The 22,733-nt window shown below is 41.8% G+C and overlaps 1 protein-coding gene across 1 annotated transcript in view; it reads left to right on the forward strand.

Annotated features, from left to right (window-relative positions):
- The window catches only part of brsk2a (BR serine/threonine kinase 2a), a 159,586-nt gene that overhangs the window by 135,008 nt on the left and 1,845 nt on the right, over positions 1-22,733 (forward strand). Inside the window, exons 9-18 of the mRNA XM_053318772.1 lie at positions 2,829-2,860; positions 4,775-4,939; positions 6,212-6,309; positions 7,248-7,398; positions 13,602-13,662; positions 15,685-15,892; positions 15,986-16,034; positions 17,121-17,244; positions 18,441-18,621; positions 19,793-19,882. Coding sequence (XP_053174747.1) covers positions 2,829-2,860; positions 4,775-4,939; positions 6,212-6,309; positions 7,248-7,398; positions 13,602-13,662; positions 15,685-15,892; positions 15,986-16,034; positions 17,121-17,244; positions 18,441-18,621; positions 19,793-19,882 — 1,159 coding nt within the window. The remainder of the gene's footprint in view (positions 1-2,828; positions 2,861-4,774; positions 4,940-6,211; positions 6,310-7,247; positions 7,399-13,601; positions 13,663-15,684; positions 15,893-15,985; positions 16,035-17,120; positions 17,245-18,440; positions 18,622-19,792; positions 19,883-22,733) is intronic.

The following is a 22,733-nucleotide window of genomic DNA, read 5'->3' on the forward strand; positions in this document are numbered from 1 at the left end:
TGGTGTTTAGTGTTGACCGCACTGTCCCAGATGAGACAGGGTGGGAATGACATCATAAGGGAACATGTCATTCTTTTTCGAGGGATTATTTTTTCATAATAATGTTGACTTTACTTTGTTGAATCAAATGAATAGGGTAATCAGACCATCACTGCTGGCTGTGTTTCAGTATGTGTCTGTTGTCACCTTCTGTTAATTAGATTTCATCAGTAGATGCACAAATTGCATGCAAGTACATACACAAAGACAAGGTCCCCTCAGAGTCTGACTGGGAGGGCACGTACCTGGGTTTAAGGGGCTAAGCCCAATAAAAGCCTTTTTCTTAATTTCCTGTCTGTATAGTTGGAGCCCCAGAGGCGACTGGGCCAGCCTCCCCAACACAGTCATCTAATTTTTACTATTCAAATGAACGCAGACATCCTGGAAAGATCTGCCTTCTTGTGATCACTGGCTAATGAAGAGGATTGGCTAGCTTATTATATTAAAGAGCGGTTCATCACAGACAGATAATACATTCATGGGGACAGCACAGCTAAAGTACCAAGGTTGCTGGAATGAAAATAAAGGAAGTGTGTGGTTTTTAATAGCATGTTTGTTTTCAAATGTCAATTACCTCATACATAAGGTATTCACTATAGTTACTTTCGACAAACGTACTGAAATCACTTTTTTTTAACCCATTTTGACCTTTGTATGACGCGTTAAATAATTTCTCTGGAGCTCTTTGCCTTTCTTCTTGACATCATTCACTTCAAAGATCCTTCTGTTGTTGCAAAGTTCTTCACCGCTCCTCCCACCCTGATGTCCCTCTCTTCCCTAATGATGCCATACGATTGAGAGATATGCCTGCACACACGTAAACCTGCACACATTTTTTTAAAACTGCTATATTTATGACATTTGAAGTTTAGCAGTGAATTTAGGATACTGGGACTAGGATGAAGGACATTAAATGCAGACAAATACACAGGTATTCATTACACAAGGATTAAGGCACAGTTGACATTTATTATGAAAACAAAATGGTGAAATAAGAAAAAAAGGTATAGTTTCCCAGTGGTGGAAGAAAAAATCCTTTACTTAGCTAAAAATACTTTTATTCCAGTGTAACAATGTTTCGTTGCAAGTCAAGCTCTGTCATTCAAAATATAATAACATTTTAAAGATGTGATCTACCAAATGTACATATGTTCATGTGGCTGGCACATTATTATATGCTATATGCTATATGCTATATTGTTTTAACTACTTTATACATGGTAAGGTCCAGTTGATACTTTTACCTTGTTGTGCCTCAAACTTTTTAAGTTTAAAGGAAACCATTTGAGTTCAAAGGGAAAGTCACATTAAAATGGAGCTGTTAACAGCTTGTACATATCAAAAACATTGCAAGTGATCACAAGTATGCTTTTTGTAGGACGCCACAAGCCAAAAATTCATTATATATTTTTATGTAAAATTCTTAATCCGAAAAGTAACTGGCAATAATAGCTGTCAAATACATTTGCTGGAATAAAAAGTACATCGAGAAAATGAGTCAAAAGTTTCCATGGAGCGTAGACGATGTAAAGTACACACAGTATGTAGGTGGGGTTCTTTGAAGCCAGCATTTGTTAATAGGATTTTCCTGCAGCCAAACCCACACATATTTGTATAAATACAAGCTTGCGTGAGAATTAGTTTACGCAGCACTCAGATAAACACACACCTGGATGCATACTCATACTCCCACCCAGCCAAGCCAGTAGCACAGCATAGATCCCCCCTCTGCCTGAGTGAAAGCAGCTGGAATTGGTGCTGTCACATTTAGAAACTGATTGATGTGATACTGCATTTCAAACCACATCAGTTTCAACCTGCGTGTGATATCGGTCTCTTGCCTCCAGCCCTTCAATGAAAGTGGTAGAGAGTAGGTCACCCACTGGTCTGTATCTGACAGGCAGGGTACCTCTGTCAATACCACGACCTCTGTGAAAGCAGACAGGTCACCTATAGTCAGCAACTGCTCAGCTCTGTGATTGGACTAATATCACATGAAGACATTCAGCGGTGTTGAAGCATACAGGTAGACCCTCTGGGATGGTGGAATCATCGAGACACTAATGGAGACACATACTCGAGAACTACGCCTGTGAATAAGTGACAATAATTAGAGCTGCTATGTGAAGCTCCTGTGGTTCCACAACAACAGCAGGAGCAAATTAAAAAGTCCCAACAGTGACATTGATCCTGTTTTCCACTGTGGGCAGTAGAAACACAGTGGTGTCATTCGAAGAGACATCTTCTTTTGTTGCCCTTTTGCTCATAGTTTCTGTCTCTTTCTGCTTTTTCCTTTCTTGGCAAAAGACCACATCGACAGTGGCCACATTAAAAGCGTGATGACAAGAGTAGTATTAGTGTTTGTGTTTGTGTGAGTGAGAGAGATGGGAAGAGAATGGGAGATTCCCTTTAGACCACAGGACTTGGCAGGGTCAGCATTGTGTGTGTGAGGGAGATAATATTCTCACTTTATAGCTCAATGGTATCACCTTTTTCTCTTTCTACTCCAGCTACCCATCTCTCTGTCTCCCTCTTTGCCTCAATATGGTTTTTTTTCTCATTTGCAAAATAAATATTTGAAGCCCTCATTATTTACTCCTACCTTTCAGCCTGCCTATACTATACAACTGTGTTTCTAGTAAGCCAGTGAGTTCACAGCTTACTGAAGCCATAAAGCATTCACATTTCCCATAATGATACTGCTGTCTTTGATAATTTTCTAAACATCTAAAAGACAATTAAACTGATTTTGTACTGACCTGCTGTCTCTTTTCTAATGTCTTTTACAGTTAGAACAGATCCAGAAGCACACATGGTACATGTAAGTACTCCTCTGTCTTTCTTTCCGTTTTACGCCCTCCACTCCTATCCTCTCTTAGACTATTCTGCTGGGGATGTAGACCCAAGGGGAGCTACCACATGATAAATGACTTTGTGTTTCAGCACTGTACACTAGAGTACATTTGAGCAGGGCATGACTCCACTCTCAGGGATGTAGGGGTAAATTGGTAGTGCATGAAAGAGGATGTGCAGCATATGGTCACCTGAACAGGGAAGAGGGAAGAGAGAACAAGCAGGGATGTAGTGGAGGATGACCATACCTAACCTCATCGTACCACCACCCACCATTTAACTTTTTTTAAACTAACATAAATCTTTTGAGAAAATGTGCAGCACAGGTCATTATAAACTGTATCAGAGTTACGTTGCTGTGTGAGATGTTTTCAAATTGAGGAAAAAAGAATGAACAAAGTTTTTTGTAAAGATAGTTTGTGAAAGCCAATGTATATGAGATCATCACCACGTAGTCATAGTGATTTTCTTTTAGGATTTTAAAAGGGTCTTGCAGCTGAAGAGCAAAGATGAATCATGGTAGGAAGTTTTGAGTCCTGGAAAGGGCTGAGTTATTGTTTCCGTCTGTGTTCTGAAAGATCATGCAAACAGACAGCGTGACTGATAAAAACAAACAAGAGGAGACAAGAGAAGAGCTGGGAGAGAAGACTAATGTGGCTTGAGTGTTGAATGAAAGTATGAATGAATGAATGAAGGCATGAATGAATGAGAGGGGTGTTTTGTCAAACAAATAAAATGCTATACCAGAAGCAACGGGTCAGCATTGTGTAAAAAATGAAGTCACACAAATTACAACTTAAATTTGAAATTTAAATGAGGTCAGCCACTAAAGTCAGGTCAGTTTTTAGTTGTATAGCCCAACACCACAAATGGCAAATTTGCCTCAAGGGGCCACTGTCATCATTGTGTTTGATCAGTAGGTGAATTAATCAGTGAGCTTCCTAAATTCTTTCAGCAGCAGCGGAGTGCAACTGTGGTGCTGAAAGGACAGCGCCAAGCCAGACTGTCTCACCAGGTTATCCAGGCTTACTGATGATGGGTTGTGAAATCACCGTCACATTTTAAATGCAAATAGTGAAACAAGGGAGGGAGGCTGAACAATCTCTGCAGATTCACTTCACTAGTTCACAATATAAAGAAAATGAGAGGTTTGTCTTATTTTAATAGTTACCTATGGGGTGTACGCTTCAATGAGCCCAACAGTGAAAAAAGAATAAGGGGAAGAACTAGAGGGGGTTGCATATTGACACTACCCAGTCAATATAAGAGTCTGTGTGTATTGGCACCTTTGTAGAAACTGAACATGGATATATTCATTGAAACAGATGACTAGAATGTTCCAGAAAATGTTGTCGCTGTAGATTAGCCTTTCATTTTAAATCCCAAAGAATAAAGACAAAACAGAGACAGATAAAAGTGACATAACTGGGAGAGTGCCTGTAAAGAAAGAGATAATTATGAAGTTTGGAAAAGGAAGCCAGGAGGAGAGAGAAGGGTGGACTGCAAAACGTAACATCATGACTCAGTTGTCTGTCTGCATTTTGGTGAGCTGATGATGACCCCTATTCATCCACTGAAGCTTACATGCAGCATGATTAAAGCTGGAGAAAACACAGGATTATGAAAGTTTTAAAATGTGACTCAGGGTCATAATGAGGCCAACATCTTGCTGCAGATGACCAAAAGGCAAACAAACACTCAAAAATACACATACTGCTTTTTCTCCATAATGTATAATATAATCAATAAATGTGGAGAGTGAAATCATTAATGTCTCTATAAACTACATAATAATGTTATTTTACTGTATAGTAATGAAAATTGGCAGGGGTGAAAGTGTGTGACTGTGTCCTTAATCTTGTTGTGATTTTTGCTTTTTCAGAGGGGGGAAGAACGAGCCAGAGCCAGAGCAGCCTGTCCCTAGGAAGGTGACCATCCGCAGCCTGCCCTCTGCAGATGACATCGACCCAGACGTACTGGACAGCATGCACTCCCTGGGCTGCTTCAGAGACAAAAACAAACTACTGAAAGACCTGCTCTCAGATGAGTGAGTGAATTGAGTAACAAAATAGAGGATGGAGGAAAAAAGACGTGGTGTGTAGAAGAAACAGCTGAGTATGAAAGTATGAGTAAGAATGGAGAAGTATTAGAAGAATGGAGATGTGTTTGGTGATCAAGGAGAGAAAAAGTGAATCAGTGTGATGAAACATGAAATGATCAAAAAGAAAGAAGTGGACGGAGCTGTGCTGTGGTTTCAGGAGTGGGAGAGTCAGGACTGCAACGGAAAGATGGGAATGTGGTGTCCGTGTGCACCGACGGCCTTGGCTTCTCCCCATCTCTTATGAAAGCCTGTGAGGCTGTCACTTTAGATGTCAGAAGCTGTACATCACTTAACTGTTATCACACAGCGCTTACATCGCTTGCCACTGGATACATTCCCCCCAAACTGATCCTGGCTAGAACAACAAATGAGCCCCTGGGTCACATTGTTTATGTTCTGCTCATAATGTTTGTGTCTGTGTTTGTGTTTTCAGCTCAAATATGAATTTATGCTGAGGATATTTGCCCCTCAGTCTTTTTATTAACATGAGTGTAAGGATGTTGTAGTTTTTTATAGTTTCTTTTCTATTTCCTTACCGTCTATTTTAGTTGTGCCCAGTCTCTCTCATTTGATACTAAATAGGCTTTTCTCTATCACCTTCCCCGTCTCTTCCGTTTGGCTCCTCTCTCCTGGGAGCATCCAGTAATAATGCTGGACTGAAGGAAAATCTGCTGTTTCTATCTCCCTTCCCCTGACTCATTTTAGCTGAAGTTGCAGGTCCTTGTCTCTTTGCCTCCTACTGCTTTCCAATCTGTCTTTATTATGGTAGGCCAATTCCTGAGCCTTTTGCATAGAGAAGATTGGCCTAGAGGCTAAAAGATATTAGTCTGCTTGACTTACTGAGCAAGAAAAGGACGAGCTTATTATATTTTGATACTTTCATAAACTCGCTAGCATGCTCTGTGTATGGAGATTGGTGCAGCACTAAAAAAGAATATGTGCAGAATATTATATAATGGCTTAATGATCTGTAGAACTAAACTTTTGTTTTAATGATGGAAGCTATTTAGTAGCTCTTTCAAATTCAACCCAAAAGGACATTAATCATAGTGAGAGTTTTTACAGTTTAATGTGTTGGTTTTAAGCACTTGCAGAACTGGTGCACATATGTACATGACTTTTTATACACACTGCATATGTGCATTAAGGTATTTTTTAAAATACTTGAATATATTTTCCAGAAGCCTCATTCTGTTTTTATTGTATCCTTCTCTGCAGTGACAACCAAGAAAAGATGATCTACTTCCTTTTACTGGACCGTAAGGAGAGGTACCCCAGTCAGGAAGACCAGAACCTTCCCCCTCGAAATGAGATTGGTGAGGCTCGGGTATAAAAGTCAAGTGCAGATAAAGAATTTAACATTAAAATATGATTGAACAACAGCACAGTGGGGGAAAATAGAACTAAATCTGTAAACACAATATGGCACACAGTATGTCTGAACAATACCACTATGTGACTATTGGTTTTTATTTGAAATGCTTTTTCATCTTGTCATTGAATATAAAGCTGTATGCACAGACACAACAAGCCAATTTAGACAAGAATAAGTACTGCATGCTCGTAGGTCTTGAATGCATCTGGTGTCTAAACCGTTCTACAATGTTTTCCTCCATTAGAAGAAATTGGACTGGCTCCAGTAGCAGTGGATTGGCTCCCCTGTAGAAGAAGCGTTCTGTTTATTGAAAATAGACAAGCTTCTCAATGACATATAGTAGCAGAAATAGAAGGTGTCAATAGGCCAGAGATTTTTTAAATTCTAAACTGTCAGCTCCAACTGCTTCGGTTCAGATATTAACTCATCAAAAATAGATATTCTCCCATTCATACACCACAACTCTCTGCAGAGTTCCACCCACAGGAATCTGACTACAGACAGTCTGCTTGACTTAGACTTCTGCCAGGGTTATTTTCTGACAACAGCGCTGCGATAGGAGATGTATTATGGGCAAATGTGTGTGTGTGTGTGTTCGCGTACGTGTACGCGTGCTGAAAGATACCGACATTTTGATGAATAGACTCCCTCTTCAGTGAATATGATACAGTCAATACAGTGGCCATTAGTTCAAGGTCTGGGAGGAAACCATTACTTATTCACTATTAATTAAAATGTCAATGTGATCAGCGCTAAACATCACTCAAACATTTACAAATGCTTGTGATGCACAAAACTGCTCAACACATAGAAATGCACACGTCAACGCAAGGTGCACTGTGTTGACTCTGAATCGATCTGTCTCGCTGTTGTGCACAGATCCCCCGAGGAAGAGGGTGGACTCTCCCATGTTGAACCGTCATGGCAAGAGGAGACCAGAGAGGAAGTCCATGGAGGTTCTCAGTGTTACAGACGGAGGCTCGCCTGTACCAGCCAGGAGGGCTATCGACATGACACAGCATGGACAAAGGTACGCATGGAGGTGACACAGGTCTTTTTATTAAAAGTGAAAGTTACATCTAATTTTCAAATGAAAATTATAGAGATACCCATAGCTCTGTGTGAGTGCTTGCGTTTGTGCTGTTAGTGTGTGTTGATTCAGTGTGGAGGATCTCGCAGGCCAGTGGTCTTTCAACAGGTCTGACAATTCTGGTGTCAGCAAGTTAGATTGTGGACAAAGACAAACAGAGACTGACGCTCTGCTTGCTTTGTCTCCTGTCTCACTGTAGTAAATCAGTGTACAGTAAAAGCTTGGATATTCCTGACACCCGTTCAAAATGCAGCAAAGAAGAAAGGTATTCACTTGCCACTCACCCATCATGCTATCCTCTTCCTCCGTGTCTCACTCCCACACAAGAAGACGTCCATGGCAGGAGAAAGATGCAGTGGTGCTTTCTGTGGAAAGGATGCTTTGTTTAAATGTGACACCATCACAAGTTTAGTTTAACGAGTTATAACTCATCTGAAAAAAAAAGCCTGGTCTTACAGAGCCAACAGTGTTGCTGTGGCAGTTCCTAAAGTTTGACTTAACTCGATTAATTAACTTCATTTTTCAACCGAAGAAGACTGCACATTTGCAATTCACATCTTTAATATCTACAACACCCCCCCCCCCCTTTTTCTGGTGTAAGCTCAATTATCTCTTCTTTTCATTATCTGAATGCATTGATAATCAGTTTCTCCCTCCCATACTGTGTCCTACTTTCTTCGGATGCAGAACATTTCTTCTATTTTAGAAATGTTCAAGTCAAGCCAGAACCACAACCCCACAAGGCACAGTGGACTGATTTAAAATTTCCTCATCTTATTTCAACAACCAATATATCATCACACCACACATTTCTGCTCAGAGGCAGTGACATTTGTGACAGCAGGGAAGATTGAATCTGAGGGGGTGATAACCTGATCTGCCTAATGATAGGAAGATTGGCAGAGTGCTGGGAAAAGCTTTCAGAGGTATAGCACATAAATGCAGAGGCAGCGAGTAATGTATCAGATAAAAGATATATAGATATAAAACTGAATATTCATTCAAATGTTGGATGCTTTAAGAACTCCTCACCACAGCAGTTTGGCAACAACAAGAATTTATTTTTCACTTCTTTGAACTTCATGTCAGCGGGGGAAGCCACTTCAGAAGTTTTAAATCCATTTCAAGAGCTCCCACCTCTAAACATTTCTGCTTAATTCCTCCTGTCCTCTGCTGCCTCAGAATTTTAGTTTAAGATTCATCTTCTTGTGTTTCATCGTCTCGGCTCCACTCCTTCATCCCTTCAGGCAATCCAAGTCTTACCTCGTCTTCTTTTTAAAGGTTGCTTGAGTTTAGAAGCTGCCTTCTTCTGCCCTTCGCTCTGACTCATCTGTTTCAGTCAAGTCCAGAATCCCCTAATAGGCCAGTTTTCAATGACTTTATTGAGTATTAATTATACAATAATATATATATATATATATATATATATATAATAAGCAACAACACTGGTTCATATTTCATATGCAGCTGAATGTCGTTCATCATAGAGGGCACTGAGATGAGTGCTTTGCATCTGTATGTTTACACATCCAGCTAGCTAACCCTAACCCTAGCCCAGCAACTAGGTTTGTGTCTGAATCCTACATATAACATAAGCAGTGGCAGTCATTAAAAAAGCTCCCCTGTATCTTTCTTCCATACTACTTTAAATCAGTGTGTTTGTTTATGCCTGCTCTTTCATAATTCCCCTCTCTCTCTCTTCTGTGGTCTCTTGTGTGCAGCTGACCTTCAGTCCCAAACGCCCCCCTCTGTTAGTATGGAATTGCTATGCTAATGTGGAAATGCTGGTAGTTTTTCTCTGTCTGGCTTCCTATCAGCTGTGGTGGGTTGGAGGTGGGGGAGTTTTATACCACAGCCCCTCCGCCTCCAAATCAAATCGAATCTCTCTCTGGCTATACGTCTCTTTCCCCCCACTGCAATTCATAACTCTCCAGCTGATCGGTGGGGGGAAAAAGATGATGGTAACAAAGTCTCTGTGAATCTGGATTTTGTTGTGTTTTTGAACTCTTCTGCCTTTTATCACGTCCTTGTATGCGCTTTGTTTGATCATATGTGCGCTTGTGTGTGTATAGACGCTGGTGTTGGGGATGCACATGCGTAGCAGAATAACGTCCAAAGATTTGACTGACTTTCTCTGAACCTAACCTTATCTTTCCCCGACAGCAAACTTTTGTCGACAGCAAAGAAGATTCATAGAACTTCAGATCAGAGGGCGTCAGAGGGAGGACTGACTTTGAAACATGTGTTTTGACAGGATACATTTCCACCAGCGTAAATGGTGGAAGAGAGGGGAGAAAGGGGTTTTATCTAAAATAACAACAACAAAAATGCCCGAACCTCAATCCTTATCCAGTATTTTGCCTCACATATCTCGTGTAGGCAGTTACAATCTGAGCAACTGGCCAGGCTGCATTTTCATACATGTGATTGGTGATTTGACTGCTCCTGTGAAAAATAATTGAAGAGATTTGGATAAATGCTTCTTTAACCGTGTTGCATAGAAATACACATGGAGACATTCTCACATGAATGCCCATTTCATTCTCTATATACCCAAAAGTATCTTAAAAATATGTTTAAAGCTAAACTCAAAGCATAAGAAATCCCACTGATTTAATTTTATATCTTAACAGCATGCCAAGAGAAATGAAGGGAGGTTAATGATATGTAAATGAAATATGGAAAAGTGCTGCAGTGTGAAGAAGAGAATATCAATTGATTTTTTTCCGTCTTTACAGATCTGCTCTAGTTGCTTGATGCAGTTTGAATGTGTTAGGTTAGTTTGAGCGTTCTTAATAAGTCAGGCTCTCATGCTTATTATTGACTAATTTATTTAAGAGGCTCAAATGAACACAAATAAAGCACCTTTAACACTGATCCTTATAGCAAGAACTGCAGGGGTCTCACTATATTTAGAAATTTGAGCAGCTGAGCTGTGAATATTAATGCACTGAGTCCTCTGGGAGTTTTCAGGGCTCAGAAAAGGAAATGAATTTAAACAGCGTGTTGATTTATATGAATATCTACTCCACGTAGAGGAGCTCCATTGGCAGGCCAAAGTCAATATAGAGGAGGGAGAGGGTAAAAAAGGAACTTTCTCCACTTGCCTTAAATCATCCTAGCAGAGCAATAGCATGGATTTGGCGGTGTTATTTGTTCACTGTTTGACTCCTGGCACCATCCATTTCATTTTGCTTCGGTTTCGTTTTATTTCAGTCCATGTCCTCATCTCAGTACCTCTTGTACTTGCTCCACTCCCCACAGTCCAACATTAGACCCCCATGGGTGCTTTGGATGGATCTCTGACACAGCCGGTGGTCACGCACTGGGGACATGGGGTCTCTTCCAAAACAGGCTTATGGGAAATGTTAGCTTGAGGACTAATGGATAAAAGTAAGACTAGAATAGGTAGCCACACACAGACACACAGACATGTACATAGGCCATTGTATGCACATGCATGGTAAGTCCACTCAAATTACAAAAACAAAAAAACAAAACAAAACAAAAACATTGTTATGTACTTTCGTGGTGTTAAACCATATTGCTTTGTCCAGGTTATGAAAACAGCTTTCTGCCTCCACCCCGAAACAATGGAGGTGAATGGAATTTTATTGTGGCGCTCACAGCAGAGAACAAGTCCATAGCCATGCTATCAGCTCTGTGAGGCTATACTTAAGCACACTGTATACTGTTTACCATGTTTACCAAGTGAGTTTAGTGCGTAAACATACTAACATTTGCTAAATAGCACTAAACACAAAGTACAGTTCAGACCGATAATTAGTTTTGTATGTATTGGTCATGAACCAAAGTATATCACAAATTACAATATTCACCTGAAATGGATCACCAAAGCTGTTACAATAGACCCTTTCCACAGCAGATGTTTTGACCTTTCAAGGCACAGCTGTGAAGGATAACATTAACAATGGCTATATTCCATTAAATGTCCCAGTAAGCCATGCAAGTGAGTGAGCCTGCTGCTTGGTATCAGCCTCTTTGAACTGGCTGTCCTAAATGGAATGCAGCCATCATTAATATTATTAATTCCACCTGTGCATTTCCTGCTATGACTGGTCAAAGTGCCTGCCATGACAAGGGCCTATTCATCTCAATGGGGACATGACATAAAGCCTCTCCGTAGCATGGCTAAAAACACCTACTCTTAGCAACGCTAAAAAATCCCTGTAGCCCTTGCTGTGAACAGTTTTAAATGGAACTACGTAACTATCTGCATGGGTAGATACCTTTTTCGTAATTTGGGTGAACTGGCTCTTTAAAGTATTTTGACAGAACAAATAAAGATACTAGAGTGGCTTCCTGGCTTAAACATCTCATCTCCTACTGATTTACTACATGGCCTCATGTCTCCATATGATGAATGATAAATGATCAGTTGCTTTTGTTTACTGTTAAGTAGCCTATAAATAAAACACTTGTCACAAATAATTCATTGTCTCTGGGAAGCAAGGGTGAGCCTCTGACAATCTATTACTGTACAGCATAACCATCTGTAACATAAGCTTTATAGACCCACTGGTCCAACATTAACGATGCAGATTGCCTCTAACAATATGCTCATTATGGCCCGAGGACGCAGTGTTTTGGCTATGTTTAGATGAAGTGCAGTTGGCTATGTGTGCACCAGCGCTGTAGTGAGCAACTGTGGTCATGTCTCAGTGGACTCTAAGATTTAAATGTAAATGATAGCAACTGTCTGGTCAGCTGCTCACTGAAACCATAATTCCTAGCCAATGTGGTCTCCACATCGCCTACTCATGTGTGCAAGAGTGTGTGCAATAAATACACTCATAGAAGGGCCAGTGAGAGAATTACAGAAATAGCTTAGGAGTGGGTGTTTCTATATTCTCCTCACTCTGATGATAGCTGTTAGTGTTGCTTCTCTTCTGCTCTGTTTGTCTGTGCCTCTCAGGAGAAGATTCCTGCTCCAGTATCAGTTCTCTTTTTAGGTGGTTGTAAATTAAAAGCTGAACACAGGTGGATGACTGAACCCAAATAAATGCTTCTACCTTCAGAAGACACATACTTATCCTGATACAGACTTCTTGTTATGACAGTACCAGTATTATTTTTACGGCTTCTAGCCATAATCACAGTTGTGTGTCCACTTATGGATGCTTCTGTGGTCCTGCAGGACTGCTCCAACATCAAGAAGGAACATCGGTCTCCATTACTTTATCGCTCCCTCCCATCATTCTTCCATCCCTCCCCCCTCGATTACTATTAAACTCCCTCATTCTCCTCTACCATTTGTCCATGAGGTCTTCCTCTTCAACCAAGTAAGGTGGAAAACACAGACTGTACTGTTAACTATCTCTTAATCTTTTAAAAGAAAGACAAAAGATCTCTGGGCTTGGCCACATGTTCATGAATGCATCACTGCTGAAATGTAGAGAAAAAGAAAGGAAGGAGGAGAGGGGGGTATTATTAGATTGAATGACAAAAAGGAACAGTGTTGTGACAGTGAGCAGCTGGTGTTTCCGAGTGTTGACAGGCGCTGTTTTTGTGTGTTTGTGTGTATGTACTTGTGTGCATGCGCGCTTGATGGAGACAGATTGTCCTGTGATTGTTCATTTCTGAGCAGGGCTTTGCTCATAGGGGTTATTGACAGCATCTGCGGGGAAAAGAAACACATGACAAATGGCACTCAACCAAATGTCCCACTTCATTTCCCCCCTCAAGATATTTTGCACTGATCCAGTGCAAAGGCTGAAAAAGTCAACATGTTTCGTTTATTAGCAAACTATAGACAGGATGGAAAGCTAATTTGAATGCTAATCTGTGGCAAGTAACATATAGATTTAAAAGAGAAGCTACAGTCAAACTTTTGAAACTGAAGTTTGAGACTAATTGCTGGGAGTCAATGCTTGTAATGTCTGTTAAAAACTGTGTGCTGTAGTGCTTTCGCCCTGTTTGTGTGATCAGGTGAGGTTTAATAGCAACTCCGTGCTTAATATAGTATGGTACCATATGCTGTAGTGCTTTCTAACCATGTGCAACATGTACAGTAACCTCAGAGCTCTCACTTCCACCTGTGTTTACTGAAACATGTAAAAGGTACACATGTTGATGCCATAAAATTACTTCTGCCCGTGTGTTCTTGCGTGTTTCTGCCACAGGTCGCGGTCTATTAGTGGAGCCTCCTCTGGCCTCTCCACCAGCCCCCTCAGCAGCCCACGGGTAAGTCATGACCCTCAGAACCTTTCCAAATACACACATACACGTATACAACATAAACCTCTTGACCCAGTTCTCAGGTATGTAGTTGTTCAGGGATAACGACCATCCGACTACTACTGATCCCATCTTATTGCTGCCTTATTATTACTGTTTATGTCAGCAAGAGAAAATGAAGCCTATAACTCCATCGCAGGGGCTTCTGACCTTTAACAAAGCAAAGCAACCACAGCATGAAAGCAATATTACTGCATCTCTCTGCAAATGCAATAGAGATGTACTGATCCAGTATATTATTAGTGTGGGACAAGGTATATTTTCCCACTTCTTGTTTTAATCCACTGCTCAGATCTATGTTTGCGTTTTGAAGAAACAGGGATCCACTATGATGAGCTCTTCATATCCGGTGTGAGATCAGACTTTGCATGAAACCTCATTGTGTCCATTTAATTTGAATTGTTCTGTTAACTCCCAGTAAAACATACTGAGGGGCACGTACAGGGGATGTGGCAGCAAAGTTTCTCCTTCTCAAAGCCCAAAGCCTCTTCACTCTCCATCCCTCTTTCTGTTTTGTCTGGCCTGAGCTCTGTTATAAAATCCAGCTCAGGGAATGCTTCAGAAAATCCCACTTTTCTTGCTTAGATCAGGGAAGCTTGTAGTAAACTTTTCCAGCTGACTAACCTGGGAAGGCTTGAGATTAGCCAGGATCCTAAGACGAGCTCCTCGCAACACACAGGTTCTTTAAGGCTGATCTGAAAGGGAAATTGATTTCTCAGACCTACCCAAAGCATGGATTGTGCTTCACAGCAAGAGGCTCCATGTGGAGTTATTTGCCCAAATTTGTTTCAGGAAAATGGGGGAGGTGTCGAGGGGAAATAGTTAATCAATCTACCATTGTGGCCAAAATTTCACCGTTATAAATCAAACAGATCAATAAACATATCAGGAAACTGGACACTCTACAGCAGAACTATCATAACCTTGTCCCTACTGTTATTGAGATGGCCCCAGTCTTCAAAATTGGCCTCATGTCTCTCACACTTGTCTATGGCTGCTTGCCTTTGTGTCTGCTAGGAGAGTCCTGTATGTTTTATTTATTAAGTCGTCCATCTTTTTATGCCTGTTGTTTGGACTCTTTTTAAATGTGTGTATTGCTCGCTGATCTTGTTGTTCCCATTTCATTTTTGCTTTGTTTTCTTTTGTCACTGAATGTTATAACTGCATGTTTTTGTCTTATCTGTCTTCTTCTTTTTTTTTGCAATTTCTCTATCTCTCCCGTGTATGTACACATCTCCCCTGCCTCTGTATTCTTTGGCTGCCTCTACTTCTTTGTTTTTTCCTTGCTTTATCTATGTGCTTGTGTGCCTGCATGTGTCCCCATGTGTTTTTCTTTGTTTTCTTTTCTTCCTCCACCTGCTCTGGCTTTCGGCTGTATTGTGCTGTGTGTCCTCACACCGTGTTCTTGAACTCTAGCCTGTCAGAAAGTTTGGTGTACCACCCCAGTCCCCAGACTTGTTACAGTCCCCCAACACTAGCCCCTGCCCATCCCCTGAGCCCATTCCAAATTGCACAGGCCCGCGTATCTCCACCCCCAACTCACTTGCTCCAAACAGTGAGCCCCTGCCAGCAGCTCTTAACAAGACACAGACACTCCCAGCCAAGCCCAAAGTTGCCCCGAAGCCTCTCCAAGCTACACGATCCAACCCGCTCCCAGAAACCTCCCCAGATCCAGCATCCGACGCCAAAACAGAGCCTTCAATTCCCTGCCAGCTCCCATCACAGTTGTCCTCTACCTCTATTCCCCCAACCCCCACATCCCCATCCTCCCCATCCCCAACCCCCCTTTCTCCCATCCCAAGTAGCCCCCAGGTACGGCGTTCCCATATTGCTGCCAACCCCCAACTCTCTGTGCCCTTCAGCCCTGCGGTGCCCCTGTCACCCATCCGGCTGCACCACTTTCACCCTGTGCCACCGGCGCCTTCTTCATTCACTGACCACCGACCCAAATCTATCCCCCTAATACAGGTTACCCCTCACCCTTCCCCTCGAGGCAGCCCCCTCCCCACCCCAAAGGGCACTCCAGTGCACACTCCCAAGGACAGCCCAGCTGGGACACCCACCCCGACGCCACCCCCCAGCCCATCCATCGGAGGCATGCCATGGAGGACGCGCCTCAACTCCATCAAGAACAGCTTCCTGGGCTCACCACGCTTCCACCGCAGGAAATTACAAGGTACTGACATTATAATAAGGTTTTTTGGTAAATGCTAAATAGTATGTGATCTTTCTTTGAGCCTTTGTCTCACCTTTGGTCCTGCTTCCACAGTTCCCACACAAGAGGAGATGTCCAGTCTCACACCAGAGTCTTCCCCAGAGTGAGTAGATACTGTACTTTTTTTTCTAAGCCACCACTCCCATCATAACTATGCATAACCTGTCAGCGCCTCAGTCACTGGCTCAAACAGGCTCGCACATGATAGCATGATGTTTTGGGGAATATTACATCTATGAATGTTTGATTTATGCCTGCTGAGTTACCTGTATTGACCTCAGGTCTGGTCGGGCTTGGAGAAACAGCATCGTAGCAGTAGGTAGTGGGTTGGTTATAAGGGATGGAAGGTAGCCTGTTTGATGTTGTTGAGCTCCCAGGGGCCTGATAACTCAAGGTTGGCCTAGATATGCCTGTTTGGTGGGTTGGCTGTCTGGCTTGGCCATTTCCACCTGGCTAGGAAGACCCAAACTGGAAGCAGTTGGAGAGTTGGCTGGAAAAGACCTTCTCTTAGCTCAATCTCAGGAATACATAGTCACATCCCCAATCACAGCAAACAGCTTGTTACTATAGAACAATACACCCTCTAATGTCTCAGCAGTCTTTATTCACATTTGAATGAGTATTTAGTTTATTATTATTTAATTTACAGGAGATCTGGGAGTGTAACTCTTGTTGCTGAAGTGCAAGTCTTTGCAATCCATCAACATTTTCAAGAATGTAATGAAATATTTATATGCCAGAAAACAGGAGTCCATATGGCTTATTAGTGGGTTTAGGAACACCTGGGTTGAGGCCAGCAGTGAATTCATCTACCTCTACCCCTTGTGGACCTACAGTTCTGTTTACAGAGAGGCTCAATTATCTCTCTCACACACACACACACATATACACACACATGCACTTAAACATATGCAGTTGCACAGAAGGTGAAATATCAGAAAACTTTCCTTCCCTTTACACTTTTAGTTCATTTCCTCAGGGTACCCTACGTTTGCTTCTTTCCATTTCCCCAGAGCAGCAGAAAGACTGAGAGCTCTCTTTGTCTCTCTGCATTTCACCTGCTCTCAATTTTTCCAGATGGATAGATGGATGTGTAGAGCAAGGAAACAAAAAAAGCTGACAGAAAGAAAAACAGGAGGACAAAAATACAGCTGACCATCTTTTTTCTTCTTCTAATCTTTCCTCACAGACTTGCCAAAAAATCCTGGTTTGGTAACTTCATCAACCTGGAAAAAGAGGAGCAGATCTTCATTGTCATCAAAGACAAGCCTCTCAGCTCCATCAAGGCAGACATCGTTCAAGCCTTTCTCTCGGTACATTTTATTGCTTAATCCCCACCCCCCCTTTCCCCTCTCCCATCTGCTCCCAGCCCCCTGTGCCCCCACTGTTCTCTCTATATCCGGTTATGTATGCATGTAGCAGTATTACCTGTGTACCTGCTGTCTGACGCAGGACATTTCTAACAGCAGTGGTGATTGGCTATACTACAGTACAAGGAAGGCTCTATCTGAGTGTTTGCTAACATGCTTCTGATTTATGTAGCAATTCAGTAAACTGCTTGTGTTCAGCGCTTCTATTTTTCTCTCTGACTGCAGACTCACTTGAGGTCAATAGAAAATCAACAGAGGGCATTGATCATTAGCATATAGATGCTTTGCCCTCAATACTGTGTATTGAGCGTGTGTCTTTGTGTGTGTGTGTGTGTGTGTGTGTGTGTGTGTGTGTGTGTGTGTGTGTGTGTGGATGGATATTTAGATGTGTAGTGAGAGAAATTGAGAAATAGTGTTGATTGTATCTGTCTGTGTGGTGTGTGTATAATAGTGTGGATGTACAAATACATGCAGCAATGCAGGCAACATCAGGGTTTCTCAGTAAGCACTGCACAATCTGTATCAACAAACATTCAACAGTGTTGATATTCAGTGTACATAATTGAACAAAACCTATCCTCACCCCAGTTAGATTTAACAAAGTCTAAGTAAATGCAAACTCTGCCAGTTCAGGTCAATGTCAAATCTGTTTCCCTGTCCCTGGAGGTAGCTATTTTCTCCTCTGGGTTATACTAGCTGGTATTCCAGACAGGAGATTGGCACCTGAATCAGTGGAATTATACCTCTCAGCACACTCACATTAATGGAATGTCAACCCCTCTCCACCACTATGGCGAAACGTGACAATTTTCAGAGCTCTCCTGTTCATTGGGCATACAAATTCATTTTAGGTGGGAGAGTGCAATGTTGTTGGATGATTCAAGATTACATTCGCTTAAGTCTCACTGGCATGCATGGCTACTCTCCGAGGTATTAATCTCCTTAGAGTTTCAACTGTGGCTCGTAGTATGTGGAGAGTATTTTAATGAGGGTTTATTCACCTTGTCATTTGCAAGGTGTGGGAGAAAAATTAAACATCAATGCTCCCTATGTATAATCCTATTACCTGCCTCTTTCTACTACCTATTTTTGTTCCTATCTCTGCCTCTTTGTCGATTTTTCTTTTTTCTTCCTCCTAGATCCCCAGCTTGAGCCACAGTGTGATCTCTCAGACCAGTTTCCGAGCAGAGTACAAATCCACAGCCGGCCCTACAGTCTTCCAGAAGCCGGTCAAATTCCAGGTGGATATCACCTACACGGAGAGCACAGCTGCCACCAAGGAGAATGGCATCTACTCTGTCACCTTCACCCTGCTTTCAGGTCAGGACACACTCACAGAGTTACTATCTATCCAGTAATCCACTTTGCTTATCCACCATACATTGGAAACAAATAGCATGGTGCACCATGAGGTTACTAGTCTATCATAACATACACATAGACAGACCACTTACTACTAATTTAGTGTCTATGGTTCACCAGACATGTACAAAACAGGTGGTCCTGTGCTACAGAGAGTAGCACAGGACCACCAGAGTGGATGCCTTGGATTTTAAGGGGGAAATTACCTCCTTTTCTCTTTGTAGGCAAAGAAAAACGGCGACCATTCTGACTACAATCTACCATGACAGTGCACACATTACATATGGCATTATGATGCCTTAAATAGACATTCTTCTATGCTCACAGAGGTCTGGGGAAATCTAAGCTCTAAAGTCACTTAGTAGTGTGAAAAGGGTTTCCCTTATATCTAGTGAGGGATAATGTGACACTTCAAACTAATAAAATGAAACTACAGAAAATATGTTTGTATCCATCCAACAAATAAACCAGAAATTCTGCTGTCAGAGGTTGGTGTTTTCAAACTCGCCGCAAGAAAAGAAAAAAAGATTTTCAAAGTTCTTGTAATTCTGAATACTTGATAAGATTTTCCTCAAACTCCCTGAGCGCAACAAGATGAGGTCTGGTTATGGAAGATTGCATACTTGACAGTCATGCATGCATGCTTAGTCTCACAGAAACACATGCATGCTCTTTCTCTCTCTTTCTGTCACACACAAAAGCAGTCACGCAGACACACACACACACACACACACACACACACACACACACACACACACACACACACACACTGTGGAGGCACATTTGAGCTGAACGGGGTGTAATAGTGGTTGTTTGGAGCCTGCTGGTTCTTCCATGTCACTGACCATATACTGTACACAACAGGAGCCCAGAGTAACATCCTCTCTGGTCTCCTTTTATCATCTCAGGGTTTCTCTTCTTCTGCAGCTTTCTCAGCATACATGTCAGACCATGCTCTTGTGTCTGTGGATTCCCCATGCCTCACCTTTACTTTTTTCCTCTCATGATTATTCTATCTACATATTTTCTATGCCCTCTGCTTCCTTCCTTCATGCTGCTGCCTGTGTATCCTGATGCAACTGATTATGCCAATAATTCCTCTGTGTTGTTCTTGTGTGCTTGTGTTTAGGACCCAGCCGGCGCTTTAAGCGAGTAGTGGAGACGATTCAAAGTCAGTTGTTAAGCACACATGACCAGCCTGGGGTCCAACAGCTGTCTGGTGAGTAGGAACCCCTCCTTTTCAAAAATGAAGACATTCAAAACCTCTTCACCCTTATCCCAACCACCTCATCAGCCCATCCCACCCCCTGATGAACCACTCCCACTGCTCAACCTAAGCTAAATCCTACCCTCTGTTCAGGTTACTGCCTGATGACTGCTACTAATATGACTACTACTTGAGATGTTTTATTAGGACAACTGATGAACCGGCTAGACAGCTTGACAGACTGGAGCTTGACTGACCATATTCTGCGTGACACAATATGATACCCTCTATGATTGCCCATGCAGACATACACATAAATAGTCTGTGGACAGTCCACTCATGTGACACCCCTCTCTCCCCTGTGCTCAAAACCACTGAGCCAGTCTCTCTCACTTTCTCAAAACAGCTTCCTTTGCATGCATCCACCCACACCTCATTGCTATAAAAGGGTGGGAATTGCTCTGAAGCACTGACTAGGGGTCAGATGTTGTCTCATTGCCCTGGCAGTGATGATTAGAGTGGAGTTGGGATAAGCTGATTCACATTCTGTTACTCCTACTTCCAAGACTGATCGTCGAAGCACATCACCATGGCAACACCACTGCACCTCAAAACAATTCCCACAATGCACTGCACCACATAGCGACACCACACCTGACAAACATTCCCTGTATGCCTGTACAATTGGACCTCTTCCCCCTGTTTCCTTCCATGTACCAGTCAGTCAGTAGGTACAGAACCTCTGACAGGCGACCCTGTCTGATCAAACAGCTAACCATTCACCTGTGAACTTCATGATGTTATTCAGGTCCCCCTGTTGGATTTGTTCTTCCATCTTGTTAATAGTTGATACTGAGTCCCTGAAAATGTATAAAACTGTTCCTTCCCCCACTGAAGCTACATCCTACAGTGTATTCTCTCAACACACAGTCTGAATGATGAAGCGAAAAAGAACTAGGCATCCTACTCCTCCCCCTCTGCTCCAAGTTTGTCCCACCTTGTGAATCACTGGCCTAACTGTGTGCGTCTCACTTGTCATTCTCTTGACAACAGCTCTACCTGCTGGTCAGAAAGGCAAACACCACCAGCACGTCCTGGAATGTATTATGTTTTTTAGCAGGGTGACAATGTGCTGATTTGTCAGATATGAGTTATTGCACAAGTGTTCAGCAGCATCATTATTGCACATATAGTAAAAAGTGAATTGCACATTACAGGCATAGTGTATTATACAAATAGTAAGCAGTACTGTGTATTGCACATATACTAACAGAGTATTGCACATACTCACTGTACATGTTCAGTAAGAGGTTATCTCAGACTGAGGAGATATCAGAGTTCAGGAGGTTTATGGCAGTTGGGAAAAAAGCTATTTTTTAGTCTGTTTGTGTGTGCTTGGATTGATCTGAAGTGTCTGCCTGATGGGAGGAGCTTAAGCACGTTATGTCCAGGATGAGTGATGTCCTTAAGGATGTATACAGTGAGTGTTATTGAGGTGTTCAAGTGATGGCAACTCAGTGCCAACAATGTCCTGTGCTGTTTTTATGACCCGCTGCAGGGCTTTTTTGGCAGCTTTGGTACAGCTGCTGTACCAGGGCTGTCATGCAGTTAGTCATCTGTAAAAGTTGACCAACAGCTTCCCGGGGAGGTTGGCTCTGTTTGTGTTTCTAGATCTGTTTCATTACATCAGTCAAACACACTCTTTGTGTTTGTTAGTTTTTTTCCTTTTATACCCATTTTCAGTCCCATGGCTGACAAAGTTTGTCAGGTGATACTTGGCCTTTATATAGCATGGTACCATACTTAGTTAATATACTGTAAATTAAGTGTGAGTTATATCTTTTCTCATGGCATCTATATAATATTATGTCCAGGTGGTATGATATTTAACAGTCTGTTATTGTCGATGTGCCTCAGTAATTTACCAATTACTTTTTATACTGTCTATACACAGTATATATTGTATTTTTAAATTGTCAAGCTAATTAACAGGATGAGGTAAAACCGGAAGAATTATATTAGACTGAGTTTTAATGATTGCTGCAAACACTTCAGCAGTAGAGATGATATTGTATTATATATTATAACAAATTAAAGCAATAAAAGATGGTTAGGATATTACATAACATAAATAATGAAGCACAGTATTCTACTTTGTACGTCCTATCAGAGCCAGTTGTTTTTGACCACAGTCAGACTAAATTAATTTATGTCTTTTCACTATCAGAGTATCAAATACTCTCACATGAATGTTAAAATAGGTCAATGTGTGCTTAGCAGTAGCTCAAGGCATGGTTAAACTAAATCTCCTCCACCCCCATTTCCTTTGGCCTCCTTACACACCTTTAGTGGTACCTGCCCACAGGCCCTTTAAGAAAAGCTAACGGCTGTAATTAAGAAAAGAACAGGTTTTGCATACCAATGAGTATCAAACAAAGGGCATCATCAAGTCTTGGTGTTCATGTTCCCTAATCACTCAGTAACAGCTAGCATACCTGGGAGCCAATTTAGAGCACAATGATAGAAATAAACAATAACAATAGAAAAAAAATCAATAAGTGCGGATGAATGTTGCAAACATATTGTAGGGCCACAGAAGAGAATCATTAATTTAGAGGACAGTGTCTTTGTTTTATTGAACAGATGAGATCATGAAGTTTAGTTTTTTGAGTTTCCTGACATTTTTCAAAATGTGCAGATTGCAATATTTAGGGAGAAGTTGGATAAAACTGTTTTAACAGCTGGATAATGGAGCAGTTAAAATGAACTGTGGTACACTCACACATGACCACACACACACACACACACACACACACACACACACACACACACACACACACAACACACAACACACACCCCACTC

Source organism: Scomber japonicus, chromosome 5, assembly GCF_027409825.1.
Source record: "Scomber japonicus isolate fScoJap1 chromosome 5, fScoJap1.pri, whole genome shotgun sequence".
NCBI classification, from domain to species: domain Eukaryota; kingdom Metazoa; phylum Chordata; class Actinopteri; order Scombriformes; family Scombridae; genus Scomber; species Scomber japonicus.